Source organism: Nilaparvata lugens, chromosome 2, assembly GCF_014356525.2.
Source record: "Nilaparvata lugens isolate BPH chromosome 2, ASM1435652v1, whole genome shotgun sequence".
NCBI classification, from domain to species: Eukaryota; Metazoa; Arthropoda; class Insecta; order Hemiptera; family Delphacidae; genus Nilaparvata; species Nilaparvata lugens.
In genome coordinates, this window is record NC_052505.1 from 79,906,442 (window position 1) to 79,931,171 (window position 24,730).

The 24,730-nt window shown below is 35.2% G+C and overlaps 1 protein-coding gene across 1 annotated transcript; it reads left to right on the forward strand.

The window, feature by feature from the left end:
* The first annotated feature begins 789 nt into the window (after nt 1–789).
* On the forward strand, nt 790–23,612 carry LOC111051119 (RING finger and CHY zinc finger domain-containing protein 1). Its single transcript, XM_039420211.1, has 7 exons — nt 790–795; nt 2,368–2,550; nt 9,981–10,136; nt 11,908–12,090; nt 18,774–18,869; nt 19,680–19,770; nt 22,136–23,612. The coding sequence occupies exons 1-7, from the start codon at nt 790–792 to the stop codon at nt 22,240–22,242; spliced, it is 822 nt and encodes a 273-aa protein (XP_039276145.1). The 3' UTR covers nt 22,243–23,612.
* Nucleotides 23,613–24,730: the final 1,118 nt, after the last annotated feature.

Consider the following 24,730-nt stretch of genomic DNA (forward strand, 5'->3'; position numbering starts at 1 on the left):
CAATCTCAACAAATATTTTTAAAATCCTAATAGGAAGATCAATGATCTATAATTGATTCAACAAGCGATGACATTTTCGATAGTATTGACTCTACCGTAGAGGCCTACATGCCGCTTGACCTCACTCTACTAGACAATAAGCAAATCGTCACTCTCTTCTTATTCAAAAGTATTCTCTCGCTACAAACACTATTCGACAAGTATGAATCAAACAACATATAGAGACAAAATGTTCAAGGAAAAAGAAAAAGAATAAAGTAGTCTGAAATGACTACCGTATTTATTAAGAACTGAGTGCTACAACAGTATTGACGTATTGACGGCAGCCAGACCTGATAACAGCGCTCACACTCACATTCCAGGGCGACACGTCACGGTACAATAGGATATTAGAAAGCTCTATGTTTATTTAGGATTTTTTCTATACATTTTATATTGATAAATTATATATTAATTTTTGAGAAAACATAAAAACAGGTCAATGTAACAAACTGAGCGCAAGGTCTACAGTTCACAGAACTACTAGTTAAAAAATATCCCTGATTACCAAAGATATTAGAAGCTAGCATTTTGAAATTAAAATACAATACACCAAGCATTATAATAGTAAAGACAATGACTGAAATTGATGGAAAATATGATTTTCGCCTTACTGCACAGAAAGCAGCTGTTTTCCAGTCCCTAAGTAGATCTGAAAGACCTTGTTTGCAGACGACTCTCGTCTGATGTCAGAAAAGGGTTTCTTTCCGGCCTAGACCGGAAAACGTAGGTACTATTTCTAGCGCTAACATGGAAGTCCGTAGTTAATAAGTCATCCGCTAGATCGGGCGAGTGTCCACTTTCTCCATCAAAATCGCCATGATTTCAATACGAGTTTCGAAACAAACTAATTCAGCATTCGCTTTGCAACCATTTTTATTCAATTATTTATTGTTGATTAGTGCATTCCAAATTTTCAAAAATGCTTGAAGATGACGCCCATGATATTCCAAGTGAAATTTTAAAAGAATCTGAAATCCTGACTGCAAATCTTCCACTACTAAAATCAAGAGATAGGTACGATAACAAGTATTCTTTATTTTGCATTCTTTATTTATTTTGTCAGCAATGCCTGTAGTGTGGCGAAAAATATCGTTTGCACCACGGGCAATAATGTTTTTCTGGCTCTCAATTTTTTCAAGTCCTCGGCCTATGGCCTCGGCCTTGAAAACCAATTTCAAGCCGGAAAAATGTCATTTTTGCTCTAGGTGCGAAATATACTATTTCGATATGATAGTATAATTTATCAATAATTATTGTTATTTTCCAATCTGACCCCAATCCCAACTTTTATAAATTATTAGTATATAATTTTTATGAATTATTTCAACATGACCTCATGCAAACGTTTTAATTCAAATATTTGGTAGTCGTTTTACTCTAGGCTTCATCTTTTTACGAATTAATTATAAGTTTTGCACGTCTTCACAAAAATAAAAAAAACGTCTTCACAAGAAATTACCATCCTATCTTATTCCAATGTTAAATCCACATTACGAATCTGTTCCGTTTACACAAGCGCCAGCGTAGTGTAGCTTTGACGAATACGTCTCCCGACGTATTCTAGTTATTGCTAGTTCTTGCTAAACGTATCTGGGTGTGTGACAGGGTGTGTGACAACCTTTAGGTGCGTTACAAACCTTGGTTTGCACAGCCTAGTTCTTGAGTTCTTGCAAACCTAGCACCGTCTGGTTCTTGTGTTCGAATCCTGCCGATGGCATGGACGTTTGATCATCTCATCAATTGACTGTAAATTGATAAAATAATAATAAATTGATAATAATAAATTTCGACATTGTTGAAAAATAATCTAGCAACGTTGCGGACCTAGAAAAGGATAGGGCTATTTGATTTGTCGAATGATAGGAACACCAATGTTAATCAAATACTGCCATTATAACATGGACCTCATTAAAGAAGTTGAAGTTGTTAGTAAGTAAGCGGTGACCTTTGCAATTTAAGGACTCAAATAGGGCTTGTTACTCATTAAATAATACATAGAAAAACTAAAAATAGATGAGCTAATCGATAAGAAATGTTACAATTTAAATTATTGTGAATTGACTAATAGCTAGTTTATGAAGTTAGATGTCAAGTCTATAATAACTGAAAATAGATGAGCTAATCGATAAAAGATTTTATGATACTTGTGAATTGACCAATAACTAAATTAATGCGCTAAAGTAAACTCTCTGATACATTTAACGATCGAAAAATAATTTCATGTTACGACATTTAGAAGAAATAATCACATTTTCTCAATCTTTCATAAGAATTTTTCTTGTGTTGCACGACAAGAACTATATGAGTTAAACAAATGTTTCATAGAAATATTTCTATTTGTTTCAGACGCCTTGCTGTAATAAATTTTACACATGTAGATTTTGTCACGATGAAAATGAAGATCACTCCCTCAACCGAAAAGAGGTGACTGAATTGGTGTGTATTGGATGCTCAACAAGGCAGAAAGTCCAACCAAAGTGTGAGAACTGCTCAACATCATTTGGAAGGGTCAGTATCCTGCAATCATTGAACAAGTTACTCAATGATTGCAAGATACTGACCCTTCCAAATGACGTTGAGCAGTTCTCACACTTTGGTTGGACTTTCTGCCTTGTTGAGCATCCGATACACACCAATTCAGTCACCTCTTTTCGGTTGAGGGAGTGATCTTCATTTTCATCGTGACAAAATCTACATGTGTAAAATTTATTACAGCAAGGCGTCTGAAACAAACAGAAATATTTCTATGAAACATTTGTTTAACTCATATAGTTCTTGTCGTGCAACACAAGAAAAATTCTTATGAAAGATTGAGAAAATGTGATCATTTCTTCTAAATGTCGTAACATAAAATATTTTTCGATCGTTAAATGTATCAGAGAGTTTACTTTAGCGCATTAATTTAGTTATTGGTCAATTCACAAGTATCATAAAATCTTTTATCGATTAGCTCATCTAGGCTATTTTCAGTTTTATAGACTTAACATATAACTTCTAAAGTTAGTTATTAGTCAATCCACAATGATTCATGAAAATTTCTTATCGATTAGCTCATCTATTTTCAGTTATTATAGACTTGACATCTAACTTCATAAACTAGCTATTAGTCAATTCACAATAATTTAAATTGTAACATTTCTTATCGATTAGCTCATCTATTTTTAGTTTTTCTATGTATTATTTAATGAGTAACAAGCACTATTTGAGTCCTTAAATTGCAAAGGTCGCCGCTTACTTACTAACAACTTCAACTTCTATAATGAGGTCCATGTTATAATGGCAGTACCTATTTGATTATCATTGGTGTTCCTATCATCGACAAATCAGATAGCCCTATACTTTTCTAAACCCGCAACGTTGCCAGATTGTTTTTCAACAATGTCAAAATTTATTATTATCAATTTATTATTATTATTTAATCAATTTACAGACAATTGAGATGATCACACGTCCATGCCATCGGCAGGATTCGAACCCAAGAACCAGGTGGTGCTAGGTTTGCAAGAACTCAAGAACTAGGCTGTGCAAACCAAGGATTGTTACGCTCCTAAAGGTTGTCACACACCCAGATACGTTTAGCTAGAACCAGCAATAACTAGAATACGTCGGGAGACGTATTCGTCAAAGCTACAATACGCTGGCGCTTGTGTAAACGGAACAGATTTGTAATGTGGATTTAACATTGGAAGAAGATAGGATGGTTATTTCTTGTGAAGACGTTTTTTTTATTTTTGTGAAGACGTGCAAAACTTATAATTAATCAATTCGTAAAAAGATGAAGCATACAGTAAAACGACTACCAAATATTTGAATTAAAAAAAACAACATTATTATTAATCATAGCGATTTTATATTATATATATATATTCCCGTTTACTATTATCTTTCCATTATTGAAATAAACAAGATTGTTTTAGTTGTGTGTCTTGTTTATTTCAATAATGGAAAGATAATAGTAAACGGGAATATATATATATAATATAAAATCGCTATGATTAATAATAATGTTGTTTTTTTAATTCAAATATTTGGTAGTCGTTTTACTGTATGCTTCATCTTTTTACGAATTGATTAATTATAAGTTTTGCACGTCTTCACAAAAATAAAAAAACGTCTTCACAAGAAATAACCATCCTATCTTCTTCCAATGTTAAATCCACATTACAAATCTGTTCCGTTTACACAAGCGCCAGCGTATTGTAGCTTTGACGAATACGTCTCCCGACGTATTCTAGTTATTGCTGGTTCTAGCTAAACGTATCTGGGTGTGTGACAACCTTTAGGAGCGTAACAATCCTTGGTTAGAACAAACTAATCCTCTAGACATCGAATTTCAATTATTTAGAATCCATAGTGACAGGATGAGGAATCAACAAGATAAAATGTCACCAGAAATAGGAAAAAATAAGTCAAACTACAGTGATAACTGTATTAATGTTCAGGCAAGAAGCCAATACCAGTCTTTATGTAATATATGTCAAGAAATAGTTAGTGACCAGGATAGGGCAGTGGCTTGCGACTGCAATGAGGACATATGGTACCACACAAAATGTGTAGGCATTAGCGACCTAAAATATGACTTGATGAAGGCGGGACGATGCACCGAGCAACCATGGCTATGTGAGAGTTGTAGTAATCTCATAAACAACGAGGCTATGCAGATCTCAACAATGCTGAATAGAAGCAACCAATCGACAAACGAAGAATCTAATTCTTGTACACACTGTAAACTCACAGCTAAAACAAATCAAACTAGGCTAAGTCAATCTAATCAATTGGACGGAGTAATAAAGATTTTATTAGCTGACATAAAGGAACTTAACGATGAAATTCGACTACTTAGATCCGACAGGGACAGAATTTCAGATTCACTTGCTAGGAAGGCAGACGTGGTTTATAAACTGGAAAATATCATATTTGAATTCACCCAGGGCATCTATCCCGAGCCAACATGCCCCATCAGGAAGAAAGCTGAAGAGGACACAATTCGCCTGTTAAATGACGCTGAATCCACTGAGAGAATTACTGGAGAGAATAACCGGAACAACACAGATTTACATTGCTCACCCGTCCACACAAGTTTTACCGGAAAAAATCCCTGCCCATCAGCTAATACGAAAGGTGTTTTGACAAAAAATAAAATCCAGACAAACAAAGGACAAACCGACCCCAAGACATACACCAAACATGATACACCTGATGCAAAAACAGGAGAGAGGGTACCATTAACACAGCCTGACGATAACTCACAGCTGTCTGAGAAGCAGAAGAGTGATGCACCACTGATAATAGGAGACTCTTTGCTGAAACATGCAACTAGTATTATACAGAAAAATAGTGAACAGGACATAAATATAGAGGTCATCCCAGGTGGAAAAATCCAGGATGTCAGCAGGGTTCTAAAAAACAAATCCAATTTGCCAACTAAGGTAGTATTAAACATAGGCTCAAATAACTTACTTGGGTCAAAAACCCCAAATCACGTGATGAGACCTCTATGGCTCACCATAGAAGCAAACAACAAGCGTTTTCCACACATAAAATGGTATGTATCATCCATCCCACTGCGTGAGGACATAAATGAGAGATTTATACAGGAAACCAACAAGGCACTGAAATTTATGTGCTGGCAGCTGAACGCTACTTATATAGACAACACTCAGCACCTCACTAAAAATCACCTAAATTGGGATGGAGTTCACCTTAACATAGAAGGATCTACGATTCTGGCCAAAAGATTGATGGGCGCACTTGATGTTGGAGAGGTGGCGGAGGGCGGCACACGGCACCCAAACTACGAGACAGCCTCACCCCCTCATCCAAACTAGACAAACAGAAAACTACAACACATCCAGGTCAACACATCACAGCCGGTACTACGGATCAGGAGCAAACAAATCAGGACATACAACAGAATAGACACAAAAAACAGATACACTGAAAATCTATCATCTTAATATTCAGAGAGGCCTACAAAATAAGATTGACAGACTATTGATGGAAATAAGTCTTCACACTCCGGACATTCTCATACTCTCGGAACACGGCCTACAACTAGATGAGCTATTGAGCACACATATTCCTGGCTACACACTCGTTACCAAATTCTGTCGAACTGTATATATGTGGGGAGGCATAGCACTGTACAAAAAAGACACCTTAACCACAAGAATAAAAGAGATCGTGTTCGAAGGACTTCAGAAGCCAACAGAGAGGATCTTTGAGACGATAGCAGCCGAAGTCCAACTCAAGAAACAGAATCTGATATTAGTAGGTTCCTATAGATCACCTGATCCTAGAACAGAGGTGGAATACTTGAATAGGTTGGAATGTGTACTGCAAAAATACTCAGGAAAGAAATGCCACATAGTACTACTAGGAGATACAAATATAGACATACTGAAAACAGATAAACAAACCTATAAAGATTTAAACAATTTGCTAAAACAGCACGGCTGCTACATATATGACATACCGGTTACTAGAAAAACCCAGACAACAGCCACAAGTATAGATGGGTGCTACCTTAATATACCTATTAAAAAAGTAAAAGCAATAGCATACCCAAATTTAATTTCAGATCATCACTCAATACTATGTGACATAAAATATAAAGTCGAACATCAAACAGCCACTTATAAGTATGCCAGAAATTATTCAAAAGCAAATTTAAACAAACTAAAACAGCAACTAGGCCTTGTAAATTGGAAACCAGTAACTACGACTCATTCAGTGGAAGACAAATACAAAAAATTTCAAAGAATAATGCGATTAAGCATAGATGAAACCATGCCAAGAGAATCCAAGAAGATTAACATACCAAAAAACAAAATTTTTGGGATGAAGAAACCACAAAACTAAAAGATGCTACAATGCAAGCATATGATAAGTATATGCTCACAGGCCGTATGGAAGACAAGGAACAGCATTTGACAATGAAAAAAGCTTATGACCTGGATGTAAAAAACAAAAAGCAACTCGAATTGAAAATGAAAATACAACAGGCAGAAAATAAAACCAAAGTCTTGTGGAGAACGATAAATGAGGAAAGAAAAAAATCCAAAAATGTCAGAAATGAGAACCTCTACCTAACTGTGCGAGATCAAAAAATTACAGATCCCTATCAAATTTGCAACATCTTGAACGCTGGCTTCATGCAGCCAATAAAAGAACTGAATGGACATAATAATACTCCCAATAATCTGGAATTGACAGAGAATGCTCAAATATTCGACCACTTTGATGCAGTTACTCACACAGAATTAACCAAGATTCTTATGAGACTAAAACCAAACAACTCCTCAGGTCATGACGAAATTACAGGGAAAATTCTAAGGTACTGTGAGGACGAAATTAGAAACCCACTGTTGCACATAGTAAACTCATCATTTGAACAAGCAGTATTTCCACATAGCTTAAAAATAGCCAAGATCTACCCCAAATTCAAAACAGGTGACCATACTGATCCAAAAAACTACAGACCCATAGCAAACCTTCCCATTGTATCCAAGATTATAGAGCGGGCAGCATACAATCAATTGATTTCATATCTGGAGACGAACGGGCTGTTGTCTACGAGCCAGCATGGATTCCGAAAAAATCATAGTACAGCCACAGCGATTTCCAAACTCTGTGATGAGGTGTGTAAGATATGGGAGGATAGAAAATATGCATCAGGACTGTTTGTCGATCTCCGGAAGGCTTTTGATGTACTCGATTGGAACATACTCAAAACAAAACTAATAAAAATGAGAATTCAAGGCAGAGCACTCAAGTGGATTGAAGACTACCTCCAACATAGAAAACAATATGTAGAGCTGGATTTCCAAAGACAAAATCAGATAATCACTTTCAAATCAACAGCACGATCAGTCAAAAGAGGAGTACCACAAGGGTCAATCCTGGGACCGCTGCTCTTTCTTATATACATAAATGATCTTCCGGATGAATTACAAGAAAACAAAAAGTGTATCCTATTTGCAGACGACTCAACTATACTACTTCCCACAAACAGAAAGGAAAATCGAAACAATATAGTTGAATCAACTCTTACTGAAGCTACCTCAATCTGCAATAGAATGAAACTGGCCATAAATAATGAAAAAACAGTACACATGAACTTCACCCCAACAAACCAAACCCAGGATGAACCACAAAACAGTAATATAAAAACAGTGGAAAGCACTAAGTTCCTTGGTGTAATTATCGACAACCATCTGACCTGGAGGCAACACACGGACTATTTGTGTAAAAATCTCTCCTCTGCTACATATGTCATCCGCAGAATCAGAAATATTGCTGATGAGAGGACAGCACTAATCGCATATCACTCATTATTTATGTCACACCTGAGATATGGCATCGTCGCATGGGGATCATCAGCACAGGGAAATCTCGAGAGAATATTAAGGATACAAAAAAGGGCAGTGCGAATCCTACTAAGAGAAAACTACATAGAACACTGTAAACCACTCTTAAAGCAGACAGGTATCCTCACAGTGATCTCAATATACATCCTGGAATCCATCATCCTAGTGGTAAACCAAAGTCCGGCTTTAAGACGAGATAAGCACAGTTATAGAACACGCAACGTGGATGACATAAGCCTCCCCCAGCATCGACTTAAGAAGTATAGTAGATCTCCGGCCTATTCGGGGGCATACCTGTTTAACCTGCTTCCTGGCAACATAAAATCCCTAGTGAATGACAACACCTTCACAAGAAGACTAAAACAATACCTGATGGACAGACCATACTATAGCATTGCAGAATTCATTGATGACCACACCTTCTCACACCTTAAATAAAAGTGAACACCGACACCCCCACGATGGGACGAAAAAGACGATTCCCCGGTCAAGCAGACTGCGGAGAAGACATAAGAAGTGAAAAAAAAAGTAAGTAAGTAAAGGGTGAGGATGTGGTACGATTCATCAAACTACAGAGTTTGCGCTGGGCTGGTCATGTTGAGAGAATGGCGGACCATCGAATGCCAAAAGTAATTTATAAGGCCCGGATGGAGGGTAGAAGACTACAAGGGAGGCCACGCAATCGATGGAGAGATGAAGTGGAGGATGATCTCCGGAGGATGGGCATGTGACCGTGATGTGTGGAGGGCTCTAGTGCGAGAGGCTAAAGCTCACATCGAGCTGTAATGCCAGAAGATGAAGAAGATCTCTTGTGCACAACCCCGTGTTTGAAAATTTCTTAGTGGTGAATTTTTCAAAGTTTTTCGCTTTGGATGATTCCAAGTTACCAAAATGAAGTGGGGTAATATAGCCAAAATAACCTACATCTTCTTGTGATGCATGATCTATACATTGTGCTCAGTTCCTGATCTTAACAGTTAAGATAAAGTCAGAATAGTTACTATTCTATTATAATCTGTAATTTCTTAGTGGTTTATCTATTCATATTGGTTATTTATCTTATAATGAAATAAAAACACACATTGGACTTGGTCGAATTATTTATTTTAAGTTGGAAGCTGCTGTCAGAAAACGGGTTTTCGCTGATGACAAAACATGTATGACAAACATGAGCTCTCACATATTCCACTCACTTGTCCTGTCGTTAATGGCCACCCTAAGTTCCAACGTATAGCTGCGAACACATATTCGCGCTTCCAACCAGCACCGAGCACGCTCTTCCCTCGTACCGCCCTCGTACCACCATCGAACCACAGTCGCACCGCCCACGCACCCATCATGAACGTTATGGAAGATGTTAGATCTTCTCGCGTTCCCCGGTCGAACGACTCTTGCTCGCCGGTCGATCATCAATCGCTCTGCTGGAGTGACGTTCGGTTGCGGAGCAGAGCGAAAGTCTGTACGCACCTTAAGATACTTTGGAATGAAGCATCAACTCTTATTTTTATAATGTTGTTCTCGTCTTATTTATTCATGAACTTATTGAATGAAACCACCCATCTTTTTCAGTACGTTTGCTTGACATGTAAACTTTTTGACGATGAAGACAAGCAGCAGTGGCACTGCGAAGGCTGTGGCATATGCAGAATTGGCGGTAAAGAAAAGTACTTCCACTGTCTGAAGTGCAACATGTGCCTCCCTATAACATTACAGAACAATCACAAAGTAAGTAATGGTTTAGTATCCAATCAGTGATTCAGGGCCGTTTGCGTAGTCAAAGCTTAAACTGAATCTGATCAGTTGCTGGCTTAAACTCAAAATGAAACACATTATAACAAAGAAGACTTTATATGGATTTAAAATGAAACTTAGTTTAAACTGTCATTGTGCAAATGGCACTAAGGGTCATATGAACCGTGTTCGTTTATCGCCAATCGTGGTTTACATGAAGATAAGGTTGCGTTTATTGTAATGTGTTGGATTCCCAGTTTAAACCAATAGCTGATCAATCTCAGTTTTAATCTAGAAGGTGCATATGAGCTTGAGGTTCGCTTTCTCCAAAATTGGTTCAACTATTAAACTCGTTTAATCAATGTATAATCGCATTCATTATAATGTGTTTTAATTGAGTTTGCTGATGGTTTAAACTAGAGTTTTAGTTCAACTGTTTCTAGAGAAAGTGACCCTATGTTCACTATTTACTCGTTATGTATTAATGCAGGTTTGCACCAACAAAGATCAAATTTCTTGAATCAGCTGATCCTACTATCTACTTAGAAAAGTGCTTATCCCGTATTTAGCAATATCAACGTTATAAACACTCAACTTTATATTATATAATACATAAAATCAAATGATCAGAATAATATGGGTCCCTGTTGTAGGTTGCTAGACAACCAAAGCTTGCTTGGATAAGGACATTCTTAAGAATTGTTTATAAATACAGCCCTAGTTGTTGATTTGATTACTGTGCTGCAATATAAGGGTGCCTTGTTTTCCGTAAATAATGGACGACACTTTCTGCAACAGAAGGAGAGCAACTAGTCATTAGTATGAACTAAAAATGTTATATTTTTATTCTGCAAGTTTTAAGATATTTCTCAAATTAATTTCTATCAAGAAGGTGATGAAAGGATTTTTTTTGCTGAGGGTGATGCCCTCATGAGTTGAAAGGACTAAGGTTTATGAGGCGGATCATAATGAGAGATGAATGAACCTACTTTCTCAAATTAATTTCTATCAGGAAGGTGATAAGGGTATTTTTTGCTGAGGGTGATGCCCACATGAGCTCTAGACTTGTGCATGGTTTATGAGGCAGATAATAATGAGAGATGAATGGACCTACAGCTTTAGTGGGTGCTGAACCACCGGGAAGCGATGTTACAACTCATGAATCATATTCAGAGGAATTGGCTCAAGTGGCCCCCCTCCCCATTTCATAAATAAGTTAAGAGTATTTGATTACTAATAAGGTAATAACTTAATAATTAACTTATTGGTATTTGAAGTTTTAACTAGATAAAATTGGGTACAACAACTGTAAATTAGATGTCCACGAGATACAGTAATTTGTAAATAATAGGTCGATTGAATGAAAGTTAGCAATTGCTAGTTCTAAGTAATTTTCAAGCAAATGCTTGGATTCCAGTCAGCTATAAAATCTTATTTGTATAGCTAGAACTAATGATGCAGGTCACTAGAGTAAAGTAAATTCGTATGGCTTTTGTTGGTGGGGAGTCCCTTGTGGGAAGGTCCCACCGCCTGAATATATAATTTAAGCCGTCAATGGGCCTTACGACTGTCATACTTCAGCCGGGACCGACAATTTAACGTGCCCATCCGATAACACGGGAGTGATCTGGTTAAAAAACTTTTGGTAATGAGAGGGTTTGATCCCGGGATCTCTATGCTGCCACTAGACCACGGATCACCCCAGATCACTAGATTCTAGTTTTTATTCAATTGCCCAAATAATAATTGTACTTTTGTTGAACAGTGTGTGGAGAATGTGTCTCGAAGTCCATGTCCCATATGCTTGGAGGACATTCACACGTCGCGCATTTCGAGTCACATCCCAGAGTGCGGCCATCTGATGCACAGAACCTGTTACCGAGAACTCGTGCAATCCGGGCATTATGCTTGCCCCATCTGTCAAAAGTCCCTGTTGGATATGTCGGGGGTAAGTACCTATTGTATTTATTTGGTTAAGCTTCATTTTTCCATGGCACAGCAGCACATGTTTCCATGTGAAATTGTTTACAAAAACCCGAAATTAGTCGTGTCTCAAAGGAAACGAAAATAATACTTTAGTGAGGACCACGTTATAGTAGCAGTGGAGAAAGATGAGAGAACAGCGTTGCCGATTCTCTGCTTTGCCTCTGTCTTCTATTGAAGATAGCTGATTCCGGTATATCTGATTTAATAGCAATTGTTCATTCGTGCTAAAATAAGGAATTATTTTTATTCGTCAAAAAATATTTTTTAATGATTTAATAATACATCTTCGTAACTGAGATTAGTTATTTTGTTAGGCTAATAAATTACCGGGTGATTACAAATGAAATAGACAGTTTGAATAGCTTGTAGAGAATTTATTATTTAAAAGTTTAGATCATTACTTACATGATTACATAGAAGAATTCTTGAAGTTTTTATTGAAAATTTACAGATGTTCAATGTGTGCACCATTTGCAACACGACAGATATCAACACGGTAGTCAAATTCTGACCACACACGACTAAGCATCTCACGGTTAACTGTAGCAAGAGCATTTGTGATTCGTTGTTTGAGATCATCGATATCAACAGGAAGCGGGGGTACGAAAACTCTGTCTTTTACATAGCCCCACAAGAAAAAGTTGTAGGGCGTTAGGTCCGGACTACGAGGTGGCCACGGCTGAAACACAACGTTTTCCTCTCTTGCACGGCCGATCCATCGTCTAGGAAGATGTTCATTCAGATACCCTCTGACGTCTGAGTACCAGTGAGGCGGAGCTCCATCTTGTACAAAAATGAAGTTACAACTATCTTCATGGAGTTGAGGCATTAACCATTCGGTTAACATGTCCAGATAAATTCTTCCGGTTACTGATGGTTCTTGGAAGAAGAAAGGCCCGTAAACCTTTTTACAAGATAAAGCGCAAAACACGTTCACTTTAGGAGAATCGCGTATATGCTGTACAGTCTCTCTTGGGTTTTCTGTTCCCCATACTCGTACATTATGTCTGTTAACTTTTCCACTAATGTGAAAAGTGCATTCATCACTGAAAATTAGGCGATTAAACAATGTGTCTTCATTTTCAAGACAATGTTGCATCTCTTGACAAAAATTTTTACGTACAACTTTATCATTGTCATTTAAACTTTGTACTAACTGCAATTTATAAGGTGTCATTTTCAAACGTTTCCGCAGAATTTTCCACACAGTAGGTTGAGGAATTTTCAATTCTAAACTCGCTGATCTAGTCGATTTTCCTGGACTTCGTACAAAAACATCACGAACACTATCAATTTTTTCTTCTGTAACAGAAGGTCTTCCAGTACTCTTCTTCTTACACACACACACATCCACTGCTTTCAAAACGTTCATACCAGTCATAAATTGATTGCCTTGTTGGTGGTGGTTTACCGTATTTTGTTCTGAAATGACGCTGCACAACAGTAACAGAGTTTGTTTTGGCTAATTCAAGAACACAATAAGCTTTCTCCACTTGAGTAGCGGCCATATTGCTAAACTAAACAGGCTGTTGTAACACGGAGCAGCCAACAATAGCCAGCAACAGTTCTACCAACATAAACTTTAAGAAATTCCCTACAAACCTATATCACTTACTATGTTGAAATACACCAGTTTAATTTTGTACAGGCTATTGAAGTTGTCTATTTCATTTGTAATCACCCGGTATATTTCCACATTGTTAAAAACGATCTGGCAACGTTGCGGAGTTAGAAAAGGATAGCGCTATTTGCTTTGGCGAATGATGGTCAAGTATAGCAATATCAATAATGCTCATCAAATACTTCCATTATAACGTAGACCTCTCTATAGCAATAATATTCCGTAAAATTTTCAAATACAGCCAGCCCTATTGAAATGAATGACATGATTGCAGCTGAGGGATCACATGGTGCTGGAACTGGTAGAAGAACAAAAGCAAATTTGATCTAAATGATATATTATCATGAGTGTAAGTGTAATTGACTCCATTTTTGTAAAGTTGAGAAGAAATTGAACTGATGTGTAACTCGTTTTGAAGAATTTATCCCAATTCCAATGAACAAATTCATGATAAAGTATTTTAATAGGGCTACTTGATTATTCAATTATTGAAGATAACTAGTACCATTTAAATTTTTTTTAAATTATACACAAATTAAAAAATATACATTTAGATACTGAAGTGTGATATTGAATCAACATGTGGTAGCTTTCAGTGGTCCTTGACCTCTTCCATAGACCTGGTAGACTTGTAGTGGTAATGTGTGCAGAGATTAATGATCTTATTACATTAGACCACCAGTCTTGGCCGCCAGAGGTTCACCAGAAAGCAACTAATGGCGGCCGTGTGTAGAGGACACTAGGATTGGTGGCTGGGCTTGTAGCCCTAGTGTAATGAACGTAATGAGAAGTAATGCAACTTGGGCACTTGGACCTGCTGGTGGCCTAATGTAATGTGAGCCTCAATTAGAAACTATGTATAAGGGTTTGTCCTGTTATAAGTAACGTATTACACTCTTGATTTCTCTCATGTCAAGATTAATCTTCAATTACGTTATTTCCACACTTTGAATTATTCTCCAAAACTTGAAAAAGTTGTTTTCAAGTCTTCAATTTGTTTTCAATGACGGACTGCTTGATTGATATATTCACAATAAACTGTTCGAACAATCAACATTGTAGTTTATTCGAGGTCTTTTTTCATCAAAGGTGATCGTTCAAACAGTTTATTGTGAATTAATGTTTTCACGTTGTGCTCTGCAGGGTTGGACCATTACACATTGGACCTGTGCAAACTATTTATTCCGAATAGCAAGTTATGCAATGGTCCTCTATATTTTTTTACAAGCAGTGTTATGGATGGCTGACAATTTTCCATCAATAAGGTACTAATTTTGAAAATTTAACAGAAGAAACATTCCGGTTGCAAAATTCTTTGTCAGAATATTTATAAATTTTATATAGTTTGAAATATAGGGGCGTTTCGCCGCTAAGTGTTTTTGCAGGGATGAAAATGACTCTGGGGTTAATGAAAGAAAATGTATCATTTTAAATAATAATATAATATAGTATATAGTGAGGTCCGCGTTATAATGACAGTATTTGATCAACGTTGGTGTTGCTATCCTTGTATATTATTCGACAAAGCAGGTAGTACTATCCTTTTCTTGCTCCACAACGATGCCAAATCTGTTTTTGACAATGTAGAAAGATAATTAATCAAGGCAGAGAATCGGCAACGCTGTTCTCCCATCTCAATCCACTGTCATTATAACGTGGATCTCACTATAGTAAGAAAGTTATATTTTCAGTCCAAGTGGCGTTTCAATTATATTCTTCAATTTCAACGACAGAGCATTACATCAATCTACAATGTTATTGATTCATTTTCGAAACCAATACTGTAATTATATTACTTATTGCGATAATTTCCTTTTTTTTAATTTTTGTTGCTGAATGAGATTGATTATATTTAGTTATTTATTATTGATTATTTTTTTGTATTTTAATAGTATGTTTCGTATTGTATTGTTCTAGAACTATAAGAAGTGGTGGTGATCCTAGATGAAGTCTTCCTTATCCTCTCCTAGATTCGTCCTCTTATCTAAATGTATTTTCCTAACTAACTGTTCATCGTATGTTTCTATTATTGTTGATATCTTAATTTTCACTTGCTCTCCACACTTTGTTTTTTAATAACTGTAATGTAAAACGTACATTAAAAGATCACTCGAATATAGCCTATTAGTCTCTAAATATTTTTTCGTTTTCAATTTAAGATCTAGTATGTATCCGTGCCTCACAACGGAAGATATTAGCATTATAGTAATATTTTATTTCATTAGCAATATTCTATCAATGAGGAGTAGGCCTATAGTACAGTATATACATGTTAATAAAATGCATGTTACTACGTTATCGCGCTCCGGCTGGAGGGGGCTTGGTTTTCAAATTTTAATGTTTCAAATTATTATGTGAAATCATCATAACCCTATTTTGGACTTTTAAAATGTTATGTAATGTAAATTTGGGAGAGAAATAGTACAAGGAGTATTCTTAGTTTTTCTCTCCCGGTCAGTGCTTTCTTATGAAAATAATAATTAAATAATAAATTACCATTTTCTTGGAGTTCAGTATATAGTCTATTGGTATGCAGTCTTTTAAGCCTAGTTTATACTATGCCAATTATTGGCAAGACAATTGTCATAAGGCAACTGACTGGCATGAAATTATTGTCTTCGTATAAACACTTCAGGCCAATTGTCTTGCCAACTGTCTCTACAATTAGCCCGAAATTCAACTGTCTCCGGGAGTAGACTATGGACATTCAATTGGGCCCAGTGAGCCCCCCAACACTCGGAATCTCAGTTGTCGCGACAATTGGCGCCGTGTGAACGGTGTAGGCCAGTAGCGCTGTCTTGGTTTTGCCAGCTCAGCTGTTTAGTCACAACAGATGACGAGACCTCGGACATGTTTAGCTGTCAACTAGGCTTTAATTATTGTCAGGTTAGATGTTCTGGGAGTGAAGTCAGAATTAATATTTTTCTAAACGGAAAGTATAGTTTCAAAATACAATGCCAACTTGAGCTCTTAGGTAACATGATACATATTTGTGTAAGACGTGACATAACTGTCTTTGTAAATAATGGAAATCATTGGTACCGATTTTCACCGATCATTCACCGATTTTTTCTTATGATGGCTACCTAGGACTATACTATGATTTGTGCATCAGTAATGACCTGAGGGATGATACAGATAATAATATGCCACACCGGGTGGGAATCGAACCCATTACTGATACTGTTACAGCAGACTCAAGCTGGGATGCTTCGGACCTCCAGGCTACACCGTCGATTCAGTTCTCCAAAAAAGGGGTTCAATAATTATTTGTATAAAAACAAACATTGTAAATACCTACTGATGTTTTCTTATATGAATTGGATGTAAACTCTATGAAGTTCTAGGATTCTTGTATTTAAAAAAAATTCAGTTTCAAAAGCTACCGAATGTACTACTAACGTAGTCTCACGCGCATTAACTGAAGTCCAAGTGTTTTTTTTTTCATGACAAAACGGACTTGGCAGAATTTGAAGTGAGAGGATAGTAGTCCAAGACTGCTGACAGTTGTGTGGAGGAGAGTGGTAGAGAATGCCAACGCCCACCCCAGGCTTTAGAGTGAACAAGAGAGAGAGATTTTCCGTCTCCTTTCTTTAACCCATTTTTTATAAAAATGAATAAATAGTGAGGTCCACGTTATAATCAGCCCGTTCTGGGAACATGGAATGGTGTCAAAAGTGTTTCTAGTTTGAGTTTCTTTTCACGTTTTAAAATTTTTAATTATTATAATACAGTATTTTTCAGTTATTAGTGATGATTTAGTTAAGTATTCTTATTTAATTTGGTTTTCAACTTTCCTAAATTCTAAATTCCTAGCTTATACATATTTTGGACTCAAAATTGGACAAAAATCGTGAAGTGTTAACATAAACTATTTTTTGGAAAATTTCTATCTAAATTTGGGACAGGAACAGTTTTGGGATTTAAGCCTGTTGTTCCTTCCCCAATCATTCATAGTTGAGAATGACATTGTAGCCAATGTATAAATGTATGTATAAATATGGGGCTATTTTGTCTAATGTTTACCGATAGTCACCGATTCAATCCAATTCAATTTATTTATTTCAAAATACAATTTCAATAAAAACAGTATACATAATATATTTAATCCTTATAGCTATTAGCTATTTGAGGGATATTAAAAGAAATACATTTTAATTCACTAGCATGCAATATACAAACAAATATAAATACATATTGATATTTTATAAGTTAACGACTTGGATAGCAGTCTATTTTTAGTATATAAAATATACTGCTCTAGTGAGGACAAAGTTATAATGGCAGTACTTGATTTGATTAACATTGGTATTGCATTCGAGAAAGCAGAAAGCGCTATCCTTTTCTAGCCTAGCAACGTTTCCAGATCGGTTTTTATTAATGTAGAAATATAATCAATTAAAATGTATTTCCTCTCAATTATGAAATTATATCATATTGAATCATTGGAAAATATTTTTTCTTGACAAATAAAAACTAATTGGTTATTATCAACAAGAATTAACAGATATACCGGAATCAGTTATGTATTACAGAAGGCCGTAGTTACTCAGAGAATCGGCAACACTGTTTTCTTTCTTTCTCCATTGCCATTGTAACGTGGACCTCACTAGAGTCGTCGATTTATAGAGTTTCAAGTGAATTAATAATCGCAGTTTGTGATGGAATCCAAAATTGATAGACGACTTCATTTGTTCCCTATAATCACTTTATTGTCCCCTATAATTACTTTATTGTTCCCTATAATTACTTTATTGTTTCCTATAATTACTTTATTGTTCCCTATAATCCTCTTTTCACAACTTTTGGGCTAGTTACACACACATCGATTTTTGTTCGTACGATTTTTTGCCGTTCTTGTAAATTCAATTAGATTAAACAGATGATGTTTGTCAAGTTCCCTTTAATCTTATAGAATTCATAAGGACGGCAAAAAATCGAACGTCCAAAGATAGATGGGTGTGTAACTGGCTTTATACACACTGAGTGTTTTTCTATTTTCAAACAACAATGTTTGTTTCCAGTTATGGGAACATTTGGACGAAGAAGTAGCCGCTACACTTATGCCTGACGAATATAGTAATTATTTTGTCGATATTCTGTGCAAAGATTGTCATGAGGTAAGTCTTCTACGTTTTAAAATGCATGCTACGAAGTTTTCAGTTCCGAAGCAAGCAGATTCCTTGCTGATATTGCTGAAAATTGCTAATGTCTACCACGGAAATCGTATGTTTCACAAACGAACGATTTCTAATTTCGAAATAAATATTTTTTTAAGATTACGTCCTTAGGACTCGATTATTCTAATTATTAGGCTCTGTAGTAAAGCATAATATCTCTCAGATACAGCAATATTCTTATCATGAATAGTAGAAATTGAATAAAAGTTATGTTTTTCATAATTACTCATTCAATATAATTTAGACATAACCTATGCATAATATATAGACAATTTGAAACTAATTAGGAAATTGAAGAAGTTTTGGGCAATAGCCTGTTTTTTTCTTTTCCGATCATTGTTTTGTTTGTGCTAACCTAATAAATAAATAATAATCGACAAACAAATTATCGACACTGCACTATTTCACGGTTTAAGCTGGATAATATAGAAGAAATTCAAATTTATTTTTGGATGAAATATAATATCATTCAGATTGTGCTAACTTTTGAAAAGCGTTATCAAGAGAACAGAAGCTATAATATTTCGACATCAGGGTGAAAGTAGACTCCGCCTTGATGATATTAAATCGGTAAGTCAAATTATATGCATGCTGTCACGTCATTGAATAATGCTGAGTGACCTGACTGGCTGACTCTGAAAAGATACATCCAGCTAAATAATTCAATTTCAATTTCTTTTGTAAATTTATTGTCCTGAAAATATTTACTTATAATTTTGATCTTTTCCATGCAATATTCTTTGCTTCCAGGAAACAAATATCAAATTTCATGTTGTGGGATTGAAGTGCTCCAAATGTGGATCCTACAACACCTGTTTGACAAAGAGTCCACCAAATCGAGGTAAACAAGTTCTCTTTGGCCTGAGTTAATAAAAAATATTAGAGACAATTTTCCTAGCTTCCAATATCTTAACTGAAACTAACTTTTAATTAATTCAAAGATACCTAAATGACATGTTATTAATATTTTAAATATGAACTAATAATATTGTGTACCAAAATTTTCAATGATACTGCATTTTTCTCACCAACTGATATTGAATTATCATAATATTTATTACAATTTATTGTCATTTTTTGTTTACATTTATTTATTATTTGTGTATATTTTGTATTGTATCTGTAATTTCTGCTTACGACGTGGTTAAGTGGTAGAGAGGACATTACTGTCCAAACTTCGCCAAGTCAACAAATAAATAAGTCATTCTATTCTATCGTAACTGGAACTGCCTTCTGTGAGTTTTTCTGATTCATTTTGTCTAAAAATGTAACTTTTTGGTTCTAAAAATCTATTAAAGTCTCCTTCTAAATTAATAGATTTGGGAGTTAATGTAGGCTGATCTTGAAAATGAATGAATATATCTAGTTACTTGGTTGGCTCAGGTCTGGCCTTAGGAACAATCTCAGGACCACTGGAATGACTTAACGACTGTTTTATGCAGCCGGGACCAACGGTTCAAGTGCTCATCCGAAATACGCTAGTGACTCAAGATTATCATGTAACCTACAGTGAAGTTAGCTGTATAATTTATTACGTTCAACGTAAATAACTTTGACTCCATACCACAAGTCGCTTGATATATTTATTTTCAAGATTCAATATACGGGTGTTTCAAAAAGAATGACCCAATTTTAAGCAGTTATATTTATGTAAAAAAATGTTGTACATAATCCAATTATATATAAAATTACTCAAAGAAGTGTCAAGTTTATGATGATGTATTATAAGTGTTCTATATGTCCTTCTTTTAAGGCTCGGGCGACATCTAGACGGTAGCCAAATTCATCCCAGACTGTACGTAAGATGTTTGTCTTCTGACTGTAGCTACTGCATCAGTTACTCTGGCTTTTAGCTCCTCAATATTTAGTGCTAAGGGAGAAACAACGTTTAAGATCGTGTTTATGTTCCTCCCTTAGCACTTGATATTGAGGAGCTAAAATATAACTGATGCAGTAGCTGCAGTCCGAGAAGACATCTTGAGAACAGTCTGAGATGAATTTGGCTACCGTCTAGATGTCGTCCGAGCCTCAAAAGGAGGACTCATAGAACACTTATAATACATAATCATAAACTTGACACTTCTGTGAGTAATTTTATTTATAATTGGATTGTGTAAACCATTTTTTAAATAAATATAACTGTTTGAAATAGGGTCATTCTTTTTGAAACACCCCATACTTTCTAAGTTGAATGTTAGTAGTGGTGAGATCTATCTCTCAATCTAAGTAGCCTATATTGGTATATATTCCATTCTCGGCTATAGTAAACTCTGACGTACATTATAATTTATGGAAAAAATCTGGTGTGGCGCACTCACACAACTTTCCTTGCCGTTATGAAAATTGATCACCTGACGCTAATGTTCCCGCGCATCTCAAGTCTACTACTATACAAAGAGCCAGCTGGTGACAGGACAATAATGCTATAGACACACGAGCTCTGCTATCTCTTCATAGTGAATGATTATTTAATAGAATCAACAGTTGTCAACAGTTTGCAATTGAAATAATCACATTTTCTCGAATTTTGAGCTTATTTTCAATTTTAGGTGAAAATGTTACTGAACATTAATTGTAGAGATTTTCATGCTGAATATTTTCCACTTGAAATTTTTTGTTTAAATTGTATCTGTAGCCTGATAATTGGGAATCTAAAATCAAACTTTGCCTAGATGGGGCGGAGCTCCTGAAATTTTTACAGATATGGGACTTATGGCAGTTGATAGAACTTATCAATGACTAATTGAGGTATGAATTTGATCAAAATCGTTGGAGCCATTTTCGAGAAAATTTCGAAAACCCTGTTTTTGAAAACACTTTAGCCGTCATATTTTATTGAATTTGATCGAAATTGTTCGTATCGGATCCTTATATTGTAAGGACCTTCAGTTCCAAATTTCATGTCATTCCGTTAATTGGGAGATGAGATATCGTGTACACAGACGCACATACACTCATACACACAAACACACACACACACACACACACACACACACACACACACACACACACACACACACACACACATACAGACCAATACCCAAAAACCACTTTTTTGGACTCAGGGTAACTTGAAACGTATAGAAATTTACAAATTAGGGTACCTTAATTTTTTTCGGAAAGCAATACTATCCTTACCTAGGCAAGGAAATTAAAAAAGCGGCGATTAAAAATGCAAAAATAACATTAGATTTTTGTTATTTCAGATAATTCGCAAACAAATGACGAGGAATCTAGCAGCACCGATGCCAGCAGTACAGATGCTAACAGTACTGATGCAAACAGTACTGATACTGAAGGCAACGTGCAATAGTGAAGTGGATTGACGACACGTCAAGCTATGAAACCTATTGGTGCCAATTCCACTTGCACAAGTGACAAAAATCTATCATTACATTTGTTGAAAATCTAGCGAGTATCTACGTAGGGCTTAGATAGTCTAATAATGCATTACAGCAAGAATAGGACATTTTTCATTGTGGATAATTATTATCGGTACTTGATATTAATAAATTTTATTTATACAACAATATCAATATATCATGAAACAATATTGATTATTTTTGTTATTCATTGTTTCCATGAGAGAAAATTTTTTAGCTAAATTTTTGTATATAGTTTCAAATTATTCGGCTCTAAATGTGATTGTTTTTTATTTATTTTATTATTGCAGTATACATTGCAAATATGTTTTATTTGGGAAATGGCATGTATCTGATTTTGAACTTTTTACTTTTATTCAAGACGATTTCAACTTTATATTTTTATTGTTTTCTGGATTTTTTTATTGCCATGAATAACATTTTATTTTGAATTGTAAGGAAGTGATAGAAGGTAGAGTAGGCCAATATTACACTCACACTTGACTATATCTGCTAAGAGAAGAATATTTCTCACATCAAGCATAGATTTTGAAATCTAATTTTAATAAATGTTTATGACTCAGCCATGCTAGGAAAATACTAGTTCCTAACTTCACTTTTGTAAGCTTGAACAATCTATCATTATACTATTTAAATTCAAATCAATCAATCTTCAATGGGTGAGAAAATGTCTGTTATCAATTTAGACGTACTAATACATTTATACAATATAATGTTCATTCAAAATATCAAATATAACTTATCACTTCGGACAATATTGGATGAGATACTCATATTAGTTCTCTCCGAACACATTAGTATATTATTATGTAATAGTGTGACAAATATTATTGTCAGTTTATAAGAGGCCAATCAAATGATATTATTGATTGATATTAGAATCAAATTAATAAGAGGCCAATCTATTATATATCCAAATATTAAAGCTTGCAGCGACACTATTTGCTATTAAAATGTGTACATTAAATAAATCAAATAATAGAAAAACTGTTATATTTATTTTTCTTACCGAAATTACTTCATAGAATAACAAATAATGTAACATATATTTTATTGTAAAATGATTGATGTATAGGTATTTATCTGCGTAGTCAACTATACTCCATTCTTAAGAACACTGTCTGTGAATTCTGGTTCATATTTGTTCAAATTAGGCAATTCTTTCCATTTACAATTTTCTGACTAAAGTATTCTGTAACGTGTAGCGTAGTAATCATCCTGAATTATCAAAATTTGATGTGAATAAGTTTTAAATTGTATATAATTTCTTTCAATAAATTAAACACTAGAAAATACAGCATAAATGTGCTTTTATTTCATAATTTATCCACTTGTTTGCCTTTCGTCATTATCCGCTGAATCTCTTCATGCTATTCTATTGAATAAAGAATATGTGGTGTGTAATTTATCATTTAAATAATCACTGGGTTGATGCTGAGCGCAGAGACTATTTTGATTTTACTGTTTCAACTTGAAAGGTCCGTTTTTGTTATGGCTCTGACCACCCAACCACCATATTCTCTTGTATTTTTTTCTATCTTGCAGCAGTTCTTGTACAATATGAACTAGCAGTAGGTAAAAAACGTAATACATTGGTGAAAACAGTTATGACGTTTCAACGTTTCCTGCATCGTCATCTTGTGGAAGGGCTGATGGACGGCGGCTGAGCAATCTGCCTTTTTTTTAGGAATGGTGAACATTGATGAAGAGTTTTTAGTGAATCACTAGAATAATACGATACATCTCTGTAATAACAAGAAAAATATTTTCTACTTTGGTATTGATTTCAAATTATTTCTATCCATGAAAATATTATTTATTCATTAAAGTTCATCGTTGAAAGCATTTATTGTAAGCTATCGAACATACAAAAAATGAACAGACGAACAACTTGAACCTCAACTCAAAAGTAGGAACTCACTTCGCCCTTTTAATATTTTTTTTAAACTTAATATTGAGTTCCTACTCTGGAGTTTAGATTCTATTGTCCGTTTGTTCATTGGTACCGGTAGGCCTATAGTGAGGTCCACGTTATAATGACAGTATTTGATCAACTTTGGTTTTGCTATCCTTCTCTATCATTTGATAAAGCCGGTGGTACTATCCTTTTCTAGGTCCCCAACGATGCCAATTATGTTTTTGACAGTGTAGAAATATAATTAATTAATGCTGAGAATCGGCATCGCTATTCTTCTATCTTTATCCACTGCCATTATATCGTGGACCTCACTATATGCTTTATCGCTGCTGCCATCCTGCCATACCTCAACTACTTATCAAAGAAATATAAAACAAACTACATTTTAATCAAGCAATTTTATTGTGATGTGGCTGTGGTTTTCCACAACAGGGATCAGATCAATGCAGCTGTTTCATACTTATTTAAATTAAATGATGACCAGAAAATTTTAATAATTA

Coding starts and splice junctions, on each gene's coding strand:
- LOC111051119 (XM_039420211.1), top strand. Junction 2,551..9,980: donor GCTCAACATCATTTGGAAGG/GTCAGTATCCTG, acceptor CATCTTTTTCAG/TACGTTTGCTTGACATGTAA. Junction 18,870..19,679: donor TGTGCAAAGATTGTCATGAG/GTAAGTCTTCTA, acceptor CTTTGCTTCCAG/GAAACAAATATCAAATTTCA.